At 50.8% G+C, this 13,901-nt stretch overlaps 1 protein-coding gene across 1 annotated transcript in view; it reads right to left on the bottom strand.

The window, feature by feature from the left end:
* The window catches only part of SCFD2 (sec1 family domain containing 2), a 336,120-nt gene that overhangs the window by 4,218 nt on the left and 318,001 nt on the right, over positions 1-13,901 (bottom strand). The window contains exon 8 of the mRNA XM_036333819.1: positions 10,979-11,098. Coding sequence (XP_036189712.1) covers positions 10,979-11,098 — 120 coding nt within the window. The remainder of the gene's footprint in view (positions 1-10,978; positions 11,099-13,901) is intronic.

The following is a 13,901-nucleotide window of genomic DNA, read 5'->3' on the forward strand; positions in this document are numbered from 1 at the left end:
AACCCCAAACAAAAGGAATCCAAAGAGGACCACACCAAGACACATCATAATTAAAATGCCAAGAGCAAGGGACAGGGAGAGAATCTTGGAAGCAGCAAGAGAAAAACAATCAGTTACCTACAGGGGAGTGCCCATATGACTGTCAGCTGATTTCTCAACAGAAACTATGCAGGCCAGAAGGGAGTGGCAGGAAATATTCAAAGTGATGAATAGCAAGAACCTACAACCTAGATTACTTTACCCAGCAAAGCTATCATTCAGAATTGAAGGTCAGATGGGGAGCTTCACAGATAAGAAAAAGCTAAAGGAGTTCATCACCACCAAACCAGTATTGTATGAAATGCTGAAAGGTATCCTTTAAGAAGAGGAAGAAGAAGAAAAAGGCGATTTTATTATGTAAAATAGAAAACAGCCTTTTAAAACCTCTGTTCCTCAGACCAGTTAATTGCAAATTTATCTTTAAAAAGTGAAGGAACTGAGTGGGGGGAGTTTCATAAAGGAAGGAGCCCAGCACCTGCACACAAATTCCTTCTCACGTCCGCTGAGTCCCAAAAGGCAACGGCCTGGGTCAGCACCAGGGAACCCCGGGAAGAGCAGTGACTAGAAGCTAAAGCAGCTGAGGAGCAGTTTTCAAAACACTAAGTCCTGCGGACTTAGAGATGCGAGGTAAACACCTTGAGCTTCTCCCAGAAACCGGAAGGACCAAGCCTTAAGAATAAGGATTATCTCCCAGAACTAAGGCCTATGCCCTAGGAACAGGGCTAAATCAAACAGACCCACCTCCACAAGGTCTAAAACGAAGCTTTCACTGTTTCCAGGAAGTTATCAGCTAGAAGAAAATATAATTGTATTCAGAGAGCGACAACAGAATCCAGCATCTACAATGTATCCAGCATCTAAAATGTATACAGTGTCTACCATGTATCCAGCGTCTACCATGTATCCAGCGTCTACAATGTATCCAGCGTCTACAATGTATCCAGCGTTGACAATCTATCCTGCCGGAAGCTGGTCCATCCTTGCTGCTTGACACAGTCACTGCAGGGAAGAAACATCTGCACAGCATATGGTTCAAGGGACCTGGGGAATATGGCATACTGTTCTTAATATGTTTGCTCCCCTTCGTAGCGCTATGTGTTTTAACCAAAGTCACTTCTCTGAGAAAGGTTGTTTCCCTAGGTGGGGATTTTCTCCTGGAGTTAGGGAGGGAACAAAACCCCTGAACTAAGTGCCAGGTGGGTAGTTAATCACTTTAACTATGAACAATCATGCTTAAGCTACATAATCTTTACTTAAGATAATCTCCTTCAGTTACTTCCTTGAAGCTTAACAGAACAATCCAGTAACCTTGGAATGGAGATAAGAAACGCCCTAACCTTTGTAATAGAATGGATAGGATTAAAATCAACTGGTATAAATACAGATGTAACAGGAGAAATAAAGACAGAACCTGGCTACAGAACCTGGCTAGGCTGCTGATCAACTGAACACTGCCTCCGTGTCATTCCTTCTTCGCCAACTCCATCCACACCTTTGGGAACCCCTGGACCTACTGGGGTTGGACCCCAACAGTATCCAGTGTCTACAATGTATCCCAGCGTCTACAGTGTACCCAGCGTCTACAATGTACCCAGAGTTGACATTATATCCAGCGCCTACAGTGTATCCAGTGACGACAGTGTACCCAGTGTTGACAGTGTATCCAGCGACGACAGTGTACCCAGTGTCTACAGTGTACCCAATGTCTACAATGTATCTAGCATCCAGCGTGGACAGTGTATCCAGCGTCGACAGTGTATCCAATGTCGACAGTGTATCCAGTGTCTACAGCAGTGTATCCAGCGTCGACAGTGTATCCAGCGTCGACAGTGTATCCAGTGTCTACAGCAGTGTATCCAGCGACGACAGTGTATCCAGCGACGACAGTGTATCCAGCGTCGACAGTGTATCCAGCGACGACAGTGTATCCAGCGACGACAGTGTATCCAGCTACGACAGTGTATTCAGTGTCGACAGTGTATCCAGCGTCGACAGTGTATCCAACGTCGACAGTGTATCCAGTGTCGACAGTGTACCCAGTGTCTACAATGTATCCAGCATCCAGTGTCGACAGTGTATCCAACGTCGACAGTGTATCCAGTGTCTACAGCAGTGTATCCAGTGTCGACAGTATATCCAGCGACAACAGTGTATCCAACGTCAACAGTGTATCCAGTGTCCACAGCAGTGTATCCAGCAATGACAGTGTATCCAGCGATGACAGTGTATCCAGCTACAACAGTGTATCCAGTGTCTACAGTGTATCCAGTGTCTACAGTGTATCCAGCGATGACAGTGTATCCAGCGACGACAGTATATCCAGCTACAAGAGTGTATCCAGTGTCTACAGTGTATCCAGTGTCTACAGTGTATCCAGCGTCGACAGTGTATCCAACGTCGACAGTGTATCCAGTGTCTACAGCAGTGTATCCAGCGACGACAGTGTATCCAGCGACGACAGTGTATCCAGCGTCGACAGTGTACCCAGTGTCTACAATGTATCCAGCATCCAGCGTTGACAGTGTATCCAGCGTCGATAGTGTATCCAGTGTCTACAGCAGTGTATCCAGCGTCGACAGTGTATCCAGCGTCGACAGTGTATCCAGCGACTACAGTGTATCCAGCGACGACAGTGTATCCAGCGTCGACAGTGTATCCAGCGACTACAGTGTATCCAGCGTCGACAGTGTATCCAGCGTCGACAGTGTATCCAGCGACTACAGTGTATCCAGCGACGACAGTGTATCCAGCTACGACAGTGTATTCAGTGTCGACAGTGTATCCAGCGTCGACAGTGTATCCAACGTTGACAGTGTATCCAGCGTCTACAGCAGTGTATCCAGCTACAACAGTGTATCCAGTGTCGATAGTGTATCTAGCGTCGACAGTGTATCCAGTGCCTACAGTGTATCCAGCGTCGACAGTGTACCCAGTGTCGACAGTGTATCCAGCAACGGCAGTGTATCCAGCGACGACAGTGTATCCAGTGTCGACAATGTATCCAGCGTCCAGTGTAGACAGTGTATCCAGCGACGACAGTGTATCCAGTGTCTACAGTGTACCCAGTGTCGACAGTGTATCCAGTGTCGATAGTGTACCCAGTGTCTACAATGTATCCAGGATCCAGCGTCGACAGTGTATCCAGAGTCCAGCATCCAGCATCGACAGTATATCCAGTGTCGACAGTGTACCCAGTGTCTACAATGTATCCAGGATCCAGCGTCGACAGTGTATCCAGAGTCCAGCATCCAGCATCGACAGTATATCCAGTGTCGACAGTGTACCCAGTGTCTACAATGTATCCAGGATCCAGCATCGACAGTGTATCCAGTGTCGACAGTGTACCCAGTGTCTACAGTGTACCCAGCATCCAGCGTCGACAGTGTATCCAGTGTCGACAATGTATCCAGCGTCCAGTGTAGACAGTGTATCCAGCGACGACAGTGTATCCAGTGTCTACAGTGTATCCAGTGTCTACAGTGTACCCAGTGTCGACAGTGTATCCAGCGTCAACAGTGTATCCAGCGTCGACAGTGTATCCAGCATTGACAGTGTATCCAGCGACAACAGTGTACCCAGTGTCTACAGTGTACCCAGTGTCTACAGTGTACCCAGTGTCTACAATGTACCCAGCATCCAGCGTCGACAGTGTATCCAGCATTGATAGTGTATCCAGCTGTGGGAAACCACCTATTGTCTTCACTAGCAGAGAGGTGTAGACAGAGAACCCGGAAGGCTGGTGACCTTTGAAGCCCTAGCAAAGGTCAGAGCTGTGCACCACCTCTGTTAATCCAGATAATGGTAGCTGAAGCAACCTCCCCACCTTTAATCATGTAAATCCTTATTTATAAGAATAGTCTGTGTGTCACTGGAACCTCCCTGCCTAAGGGCTATACTATGGGTGGATCCCGAACCAAATAAAAGCTTGGCAAGGCCCGAGCACCAGTGGAAGTCTTTCCTCTTGAGTTGGACCTACCAGCCTGGCCCCCGTTATTTCCAAATTATCTCTTGTCTCTTCTCTTTCATTTGTGTGTGGCTCCTCTTCCAGATCCTGAACCCTGAACTATGTGGGACGTGGAGGGAAACATTTACAACATCCAGTGTCTACAATGTACCCAGTGTCTACAATGTATCCAGCGCCTACAATGTATCAGTAAAATATCCAAAACGCCACAGCAAACAGCCGGTATGTGAAGAGGGAGAACAGTCGGTATAAGTAGACACAGAGATAACCCAGACATTTGAATTAGCAAACAAGGACTTAAGGTTACTCTTATAACCATGACAAAAAGAACCTGTAGGAAAAGAGAGCTGTAATGGTGGCAGACACAGGAAATTTCTGGGTGGTACTAGTATATATAAAGGAGAACACAGGAGAGAGATGGAAACCTGAGGGAGGAGGGTGAAAAAGTGCCTTAAGAGATACATCAGCCCAAAGCAACTTGTGGTTCCTGTTGGGATCCTGATCGAAATAAAGCGACCATAAGAACAACAATAAAAAAGAAACACTTCTGCCCTGTGACTTCCAGTCCCCACCTCCCTGCCGGCCTCCCAGGGCCTCAGAACCGAGGGCAGGCCCTCCCTGGTGAAGGTGAGGCAGCATCTCTCAGGATGCTTGCTGGAAGGACCGAGGGACTTGGAGGGACTTGGGGAGAGAAGGCACCGACTCCGTGGACGTTGACCCCTTGGAGCGGCAGTGACTGAGCCGAGGGAAGCCACCACCTCAGGCTGTGTGCTGGCTTCCAGCCACACTGACAGGGACTCAGGTCTGTCCCCTCCATGGAGCTGAACCAAAGGCCAGGCCCCACCCCCTACACAGGCAGGTAGTTACATGGCGTGTGGGCTGGACCAGCGTGCGTCTAGGGCCTGCCCCGTGGAGGCTGAGGAGACACAGGAGGAAACGCGCAGCATGGGGGGTAAGCTGGGGGTCTCGGAGGAGGGAGAAAGCCGCAGAGACCAAGGCTCTTGCCGCAGAGCTAGTGGCTAAGAGCTCAGGCTTAGGAGTGTCCGTGCTGAGCGGGCTCCGCCGGCCATTTGCCAGACAGAGGACTCTGGAGAAGTCACTGTATGACTCTGAGACTCAACGTCCTGTAAAGTGGGAACAGTGATATATCCACGTCACATGATTGTGTGAGGATGGAATGTGAACATGTATGTAAAATATTTAGCCCGTTGACAGGCTCTAGAGGGGCTTAAAATGGTAGCTGCCGTCCTCATCCGCACCACCACCTCACTCTCCCACCCTCTATTTGGCCCATAAGGGTCACCGGGGCTGAGGTGGTGGTGGTGGTCGGGGGGGGGGGGGGGGGGGACAGCCATCCTCCCGAATGCAAATCTGATTCTGTTACTCAGAGGCTTAAAATCCTTAGGCCTCCTCCCTGCCTTTGATAAGCCCAGCCCTCTCAGAGAGCATTTCAGGAGCTGAGACTCTGATGGGGGCTCAGCACTCCGCGTCCAGTCCCTTCCCACCAACCCCCTCACCCTCAGCTCTGTATTCTCTCCATCCTCAACTATTTCGGCCTCACTGCGGGAACTCTGGAGATGCTTCTCTATCTGCAACATGAGTTCCCTCGTTCTCTGCCTGAAGACCTGCCAGTCTGCTCAGGCATCACCACCTCCAGTCTTCCCAGCTACCTGCCCCTGAAGACTGACTGTGTTCCCACGGCCGTCGGCATGACCCTGCCTTCCCTGTTTCCTTAACTGGTTCTTTTCATTGATGCTTAGCACAGGGCTTGCTACATATCAGGTCCTTGTAATGAGTCAGTGAATGACTGAAGGAATGAACAACTCCTAACAACCCTATGACACAGGTACATATATGATCCTTATAAACTGTGACTGTGTCCATGACTGTGTCCTAATAAAAGACAACGAAGGAGGCAGTGAGTTAGCAGCGGTTGGCTAACCTAGGAAGTTTCTCTAGTAAAAGACTGCTCAGACAGCGCTGGGTAAATTTGTTTCAAATCAATTCAACTAAACGCCTATTTGTCTAGAATTCCCATTTTGATGAACAAGCAGGATTGCACCGCTAACATTTCATTTACAGCAGAACAGCTGCTGGGCCTTAAGCATTTTCATATCTTAGGCATCTTTTGGTCTTCAGATTGCTTTTCAGCATTTTCAGAGGTTTTTGTTTGTTTTGTTTTTTTGTTTTAGTTTTTGTTTTAGTCCATTTAAATAATGGCAGTTCTGCATGACTTGGCTAAAATAGCCCTCAAAATTCTAAAAAATGAAGCAAATGAGGAAAAAAATAGGCACTCAAAAATGAACAGGAAAAAGCTTAAGAGAGCCTGAACCGAGCCTGTGAGGTAGCAAGCGTACATTTTATGAACACAGTAATCAAATGTGCGATATTAGGCAAATTGAGTGCTAGAAAACTCCCTTCAGAGAACCGGCTTTTCCCAGGCACCGAGGGCACTGGGGGAAACTGCCCTCCGTGAGGTGGGGGCTCCCTGAGGGCCTCAGCCGGGGGCTCCAGAAAGGCCAGGCTCCAGCGGGAAGAGGGACGCTTCCGCCTTGGTTCTCAGCCTGCCCTGGGCTCCGGGGAGCAGGCCAGCGCTGGGAGAGAACCCCCTTTTCTCCACGTCCCACTTCTGCGGGCCAGCACTATAATTTGCAGGTGCCAGCTGCTTCCAGGTCTATTTCTGCAGAACAGCGGAAGCAGGCAGTGCAGGACGCAGAGCCCACCACCCTCTCATTTCTCATGTTGTGAGTGGAAAGGAGCAGGGGATACCATTTTTTTCTCCATTTCCTTTTAAACTTGGGAGATTCTTCCCAGGAAAAGTACCCCGTGGAAGCACAGGTGCTGGCATTCGTATTCACCCAGGTGATGCACTGGTTTTGGGCACATCTCATATTCAAGGCCCTGCACATATTCACACACTCACACACCTGCGCTACACATAAAAGATTTGTTCATTAAAGCAGTGGGACAGTGGATTAACTACACTCCAGAAACTCAGTGTGAACCGTCCGACCGGCTGGCACATCAGAGGCCAGTGGGCTGTGCTCACCTCCCCAAGAACGGGAGTGGGAGGCTGCAGGCCATCTCCTCACCTTTGTCCCTTCTGATGTCCCCCCCCCCCCCCCCCCCCGCTGTCATTTGATTCCTCTCCTTGGGCTTCCCATCAACCTCAGAATAGCCAGGAGCCAGGCTTTTGAGCCAGGATTTAGGTATCCTTGAATCCCTGAAGCTGTGCAAAACTGGGTGTGCATGAGCATATGTTTGGGCCCAGTTTTTTTAAAAATTACACTCTCACCAAATATTTAGCCCAGGGATGTAGAACCACACGAAAGTGGAGGCGGGCTACATGCATGTGCCTATGAAAAGCAGTGGGCAGCTGGGTCGAGCTGCCCACATGGTCTTTCTACTTCCTGAGCTGGCCTGTCCCTGTATTTCCTGGGAGGGTCCCTCCCTGTTATTTTCCTCCCACAATCCCAGGCTTCTGCTGGCTTTGGGCCACCACCCAGCTATGGAGTTCAGCCCACAGAGCTGTCTGGGCTTGGAGCCCCAAACCTGGCAGCAAGTGAGCCAGACAGAGGCCGCACCAGGCACACGCGCTCCAGCGAGGAAGCCACATAGCTGACCTCATGGCGTGGCTGTGGCTGTGGCTGTGGCTGTGGCTGTGCGCTGGGGCGGGGGCGGGGGCTGCCTCGTCCCCCCACCCCTTCTTTCTGGTAGTCAGGAGAGCGGCCTTCTCCAACTGCCCACTTCCCCTCATCAGCATGTCACCAGCTACCCAGGCGGAGAGTGGAGGAAGCTCTCCCACTTGAGAGGGTGGTCTCAGTCCCATGGGAGTGGTGGGTGCGGCTGTGGTCTCCGGACTCCACTGCTCCAAGCGATCGTGTCACTTTTGTGAAAGAGAATTCATTGCTGGATGTGCCTTTCCCGGATTCTATTGGTTTCCTTGGAAGAGCTGACCCCTGAAAGCCTTTCTGACTTTAGCTCACAGCCTTCTCGGTGAGGAGCCTATGCAGGAACCCCCTCGGTCATTCCCCCCTCAGCACTGGGTGCTCTCGGTACACGAATCTGTGGCGGGAGCTTCCGTGTGTAATGCCCGTCACTATTAGCGGGTGAGTTCCTGTGGAGCAGGAACATGTCTGGCCTGGTCACCGTTCCATCTTCAGAACGAAGGCCAGAGGCTGGCACAGAATATGACTACTCAGTTGGTCCAATGTAACAGGTGTGATGGTGCATCCTGAACTTGGGAGACACCCCATAGAGAAGACCTGGGTGAGTAGCACTGATACAGAAGACAGGGGTTTTAGCTGTCCAGCTCTATGTGAACACACACGCTGGTGTACCTCCAGAAAAGTCGCTTTTATCTACGCTACAGTAACACAGCAAAGTTTCTAGTGTTCAACACCCGACATCCAACGAACAATCATGACACTCAGCGCCAGACCCTCTTTGAGGAGCTGGGAATAAAACCATGAGAAGTGCAGAGTCCTGAGGCTGGAGGGGAGCGTGCGGGAGAAGGGAGGTCAGAAAAGAAGGCCCGAAGGGAGGCCTTGCAGGCCATGGCGGGGAGAGGGACAGGGGCCACCTGCCTCTGCACTGATCAGGCCGCCCCAGGACAGGTCTCTCAGGTCTGGCTGAGTGTGAGGGAGACACTGGGGCCAGGAGAGCCACACACAGTAAGGGTGCTCTGACCCACATCACGGGCTGGGCAGGGGGGCTGCAGAAACCAAGGATGCTCGGTTTGGACACGAGCAGGGGGGGGAAGGACCTGGAAGAGGGATGCGCCTGACTTGCCTGTGGATTCTGGGCAGCCCGAGAGCTAGACCCTGCACTAGTGAGTGAGAGCTCTGGGGAGGCCGATTTGGATGTGTCTAGAGGAAGCAGAACAGACATAACAATGAAGCCCGTGAGATGCAAGGAGGCCGCCTGCCGTGGGAGGGACAGAGCCTCGTTACTGGGATGTTCCTGCGGATTGAGGAGGCCAGATGTTAAAGACAGAGGGTATTAGACACGCATACTGTCACTGTACTTCGCCGGCTGAGTCCAAGTCACCCTCTTGGCGGCCAGGCGTGTCTTTGAGAGCCCGTGGGTGCACAGACTCGGTGTGGCTCACACGCACTCCCAGGCTGGGCGTCCAGGCAGAGGCCGGCTCCATGTGTGCGAGCTTGTGTGCAGCTGGGCTGCAAGGCCTGGCTCTGCCCGCCCAGCAGCAGGGAGCTGCTCACACCCTGGTCGGGCAGAGTCAGCGGCGGGGCCAGCACAGTTGTGAGTCCATCCAGCACAGAGAAAGGGAGAGCTGCCTCCACAGGTGGCACCCAGCAAGCATCCAGGGAACCGCCTCCTCTCAACCACCTGGAGAGGAGGGCGGACGATAAAGAACTCGCAGGCGTCTTCCTTCGCCTGTTAACTCTTCGGGGAGCTTCGCACACAGGACAAATGGCAGCGAGGCTGCTCCTGAGGCCCAACGTTCTTCGAGAGCTCGCTGTGCAGATGACTGGGCCCAGGGTCAGAGTCGCAAAGCCATGCAGACCCGGTTGCCATTGTCAACCTCAGGCCCCTCGGCTCTGACACGCCTGCACTTTATCCCTTTAGAGAGGGATTAGCATGCCTGTCAGGCTGTTACAATGCATGGCTGCTCTGAAGAGCTAGGAATTTGATTCTCAATCATTAGGGGCAGCAAGAAGTGTGCTTTCTGATGAAAATAAAAGTCGTGCTGAAAAGGCAATCGCTCACTAAGCAGATCCTCAACCCTGCTGCTGACAGAGAGGGTGTTAAACGAGGCAGAACCTACCACGGTATCAGAAACGTCACCAGCTATGACCATGACAGTGATAGTAACAGCAGAAATGGTCACAGGCGATGACTGGCCTCTCCTCTGCTCAGGAACCTGCTGTGGCTCCCAGATACCCAGTCCCCTTTCTCAGCTGGGTATCTGGAGATCAAGAGGGACCAGGTCTTCTCTGCCTCACCACGTGGCCCATGCCAACACCACCGATCTGGTCCTCCTGCAGCTAATTGTGTCATCAGACCACAGGGCCTATGGGGCTCCTGCCACTTGCTCAGGCCTGGGAGGCCACAGCCTGTGTCTTCAGCCTCGTGGTTGATAGTAACTGTAGCCACCATTCACTGAGGTTGATGTCCCAGGCACTCCCTACTTATCTGATTTAAGATTCACAGCCACCTCATTTTCCTAACGGAGAAAACTGAGGGCCTCACTCTCCTGGATCACCTGGTTAGTGAAAGGCAGAGGTTAGGTCAGCGGTTCTCAACCTGTGGGTTGCGACCCCTTTGGCGGTCGAACGACCCTTTCACAGGGGTCGCCTAAGACCATTCTGCATATCAGATATTTACATTACGATTCATAACAGTAACATTACAGTTATGAAGTAGCAACCAAAATAATCTTATGTTTGGGTCACAACATGAGGAACTGTATTTAAAGGACCAGAAGGTTGAGAACCACTGGGTTAGATCCAAACTCAGGCCTGTAAAACCAAGCGGTCTGTGTTCTTAACCACCCGGCCACTTAATTGGAGAGTAAGATGGGACCCGACAGGAGGCTACACTCATTGTTGTCTTGACAATGCACCCTCCCCAGCTCCTCCAGCCGGGTCCTCAGACTGCCACAGAGGCAGGCGGTCCTGGGAGTTACCCTCAGTTCTCTGGGGCCTGGAAAGCAATGAAAGCTCTAGAGTAATTCAGTGCTGATGGACGCTGGAGAACACATGCAGGAATTGGGAATAGGGACAACAGCGTGTCGGCCCTTGGAGCCCAGAGGCACGAGAAGGCCCCCACAGGGAGGCTGGCTGGCCTGGCGCAGGCAGAGGAGGAGGACGGCAGAGGAGGAGGACGTGGGAAGGAGCAGGTCGGGGAGAAGTGGGGATGACGATGGGAGCGCTGGGAAGTCTGATGAAGGGCCCGCGCCACCCTTCCCTCTCCTGCCCCAGGACTCATAACAACGAGGACTCAGACTGGTACCTGGGTTCCTGGCTTCAGGGTTGGCACAAGGTCTTTAATCATTTTGGCTTCAGAGACTGTGACGCCGCCCACCACGAAGAGGATCAGGAGAGGGTGGTCGCTGGGATGAGGCCGGCTCACCTGCAAAACAAACATCCTCTGTTAGCGATTAGAGGTGTGAAAGGCGTATGAGCCCATGGACCAGTAAATGCACACGTCTCCTTATGACATCCCTCCAAATATTTTATTGAAAGAAAATTTCAAGGAATGGGGGCTATTCCATAAGAAAAGAAGATGGAGGGGCACCTTATTCCTTCCTTATCGGTCTCCCGCTCTCAGCATAAACGCGCCCCTTCTTTGTTACACAGCTCTGTTTACTTCCTAGGAAGCACCTGCCACAGTGTGGGATTCACCTGTTTGTGGCCGTCTCCTCTAGTAGAACATAAACTCACAGGACAGGGACCTTGCCTGCCGTTCCCAGTTGAATTTCCAGCTTAGTGCAATTTCTGGCACACAGTAGGTGCTCAATAAATATCTATGGAATTGATGAGTAGCCAAAGCCCTAAGTAGGTGTTGGTGAAGGATGTGAAAAGATGAAAGAGTCTGCCATCCACCCTTGAGGAGTTACTCTACACCAAGCACGTCAAACTCGCAGCCCGCGGGCTGCATGCCTCGTTTATTTGGCCCGTGCTAGCCTTTGAGTTTGATTTGCTTGCTCTGCATGGACCACTCCACCAGGGGCTGCAGAGAATTCCTCCTGGTGCCTTCCAGTTTCACCCATGAGCCAAAGTGTTATTATAAACTAAAACACGAGTGACTCACAGCAACCCCTCAGGAAATGCAAAATGCACGGCACATTGACTTAGTGACTAACTGAAGGGACAGCACGTTTGAGCCCCATCTGGAAGCCAGAGTTGGTTGGTTGAGGAGTGGCAGGAGGAGGGGAGGGGGTGTGAGCTGAGTTTCGGAGGCAAGCAGTCACCAGCTGGATAGAGCAGGCCGGAGGCCCAGCCAGGACGCGGGGAGCAGGGCACCACGACAGGAAGGATGCGGCCAACCGCTCAGGTAGCCACTGAAGCCAGAGGGGGGAGAAACAGGCTTCGGCTCCAGAGGTGGAGAGTGTATTCGCTAATTCACACTCGCCAATGTGCAAGCCCCACTGGGGCTAATGGACAGTCCCCAGGAGCAGTGGGGCAGGGCAGGCTGACAGGGAGCCCTTTCTCTTAGCCCTGCTCCAGCTCCTTTCTCTGTTGGGTTCTTCTGGCTGCCTTCCCTGAATATACCCACTTTTCAACATCTTATTTTAAAAACACAGAGAGAATTCGCTAAGTGCTTTCCATTATATAAGCTACTCCTTGGCTTCTGGAGACGAAATTCAGCATGGAAAGGAAGTAAGGATGGAAGGAAGGAAGGAAGGAAGGAAGGAAGGAAGGAAGGAAGGAAGGAAGGAAGGAAGGGCGAGCATAGAGCTGTATCTCTAAACTTCTCCAAAATGGGTGGTGGTGAATAAATACTGAGAAAAGTTAGGAAACTCTGATCATTAGAGAAAGACTGTCACTCCTTCCCCCCTAGCTTCCTGCCCATAGACCTCCTTCCCCTGGACTGCACTTGTTGATTTCTTTCTTCTAACCCACACCCCGTGCACCATGACAGTCCTGCTTGTGTCCCTGCCCCTGGAGCTGCTCTCCATGAAGTCCCCAATGCCCCACATACGTAGGAGTCAATGGACGCTTAGTCTTCATTTAACTGGCCATTTCTGTGCCATTTGTTACAGCTGATGACATCTTTCTTGGCTACCACAAAAGCACCCTCTCAGCTGTTCCTTCTACCTTTGCAATGGTTTTTTTCTCAAATTTCTTCATAGGTTCCATTTTTTTTGGCCTGCCCTTCTAAATGTTGATGTTTCTTGGGGTCCACCTTTGGCACCTTGCTCTTTTCACTTGATATGTCATCCCTGAAGGACTTCATCTACTCCTATGCCTTCAACAATCTTTTATGTATTTCCCAAATCTCTGTCTTTATCACAAACATCTCTATTGAGTTCCTGGACGCCTACAGGATCCCTCATCTCAACAGGTCTCACATGTGATGCACCGTCTCCCCCCTGGTCTATTCTTCCTCTTCACTCTCTAACAGCATCACCTCCTTACAGTCACCGGAGCCAGATACCTGAGAGTCATTGTAGACTTGCTGTCTCTTTCATCTCCTGGATCAAGTCCTGTCCATTCTGCCCCCTCACATTTAATGATCTCTCCTTGATTTACACTGTCCCTGTCCTGGTCAGGCTCTCATTCCTTCCTCACAGATCACTGCCAGCATAACGCATCTCTGCCCCTGGCCTGGCTTCCCCATCCATTCTCCTCATTCCTGCTTGAGGAAGCTTTCTAAAATGCAAATATTTATTCCTGAATATAGTGCCTACCATACTAACTATTTTGCGTATTGTCTTATTCAATTCTCAAAACATCCTTAGGAACCAAACGAAATCATTGGTGTATTTTGCAGATGAAGAGCTTTAAGTTTCATACAGTGACATGGTGACTAAATCATGGAACCAGAGGCCAAAGTCCGGAGGTCACAGTTTGACCGCCCCCTCTCCCCCCTGCTCTAATGCATGCTCACATTCTCTCTCAAGAGTCTCAGAGTTCTGAGGATAAAGTTCAGGCTCCTTAGTTTAGTATTTAATAAGGCTCTTATAACATGGCTTTGCTTTATGTCTCTATTTTTATCTCCTCCACACACACTATTTGCTAGAGCCATTCACAATAAACTGAGATTTGCCCAAATGCATGGTATTTGCTTGTTTATTTGTTTTGGAACGGTTTGTCAAACATATGACACTTTACTGAACATTTGTACTGAAAAGAGCATTTAACACAAGTGTTCAAGTCAATTTATTTCACAAAGCATACCAACCAGTGTGATCAGCACCCAGATCAGGAAA

The sequence above is a fragment of the Myotis myotis genome, unplaced genomic scaffold (assembly GCF_014108235.1).
Source record: "Myotis myotis isolate mMyoMyo1 unplaced genomic scaffold, mMyoMyo1.p scaffold_m19_p_1, whole genome shotgun sequence".
NCBI classification, from domain to species: domain Eukaryota; kingdom Metazoa; phylum Chordata; class Mammalia; order Chiroptera; family Vespertilionidae; genus Myotis; species Myotis myotis.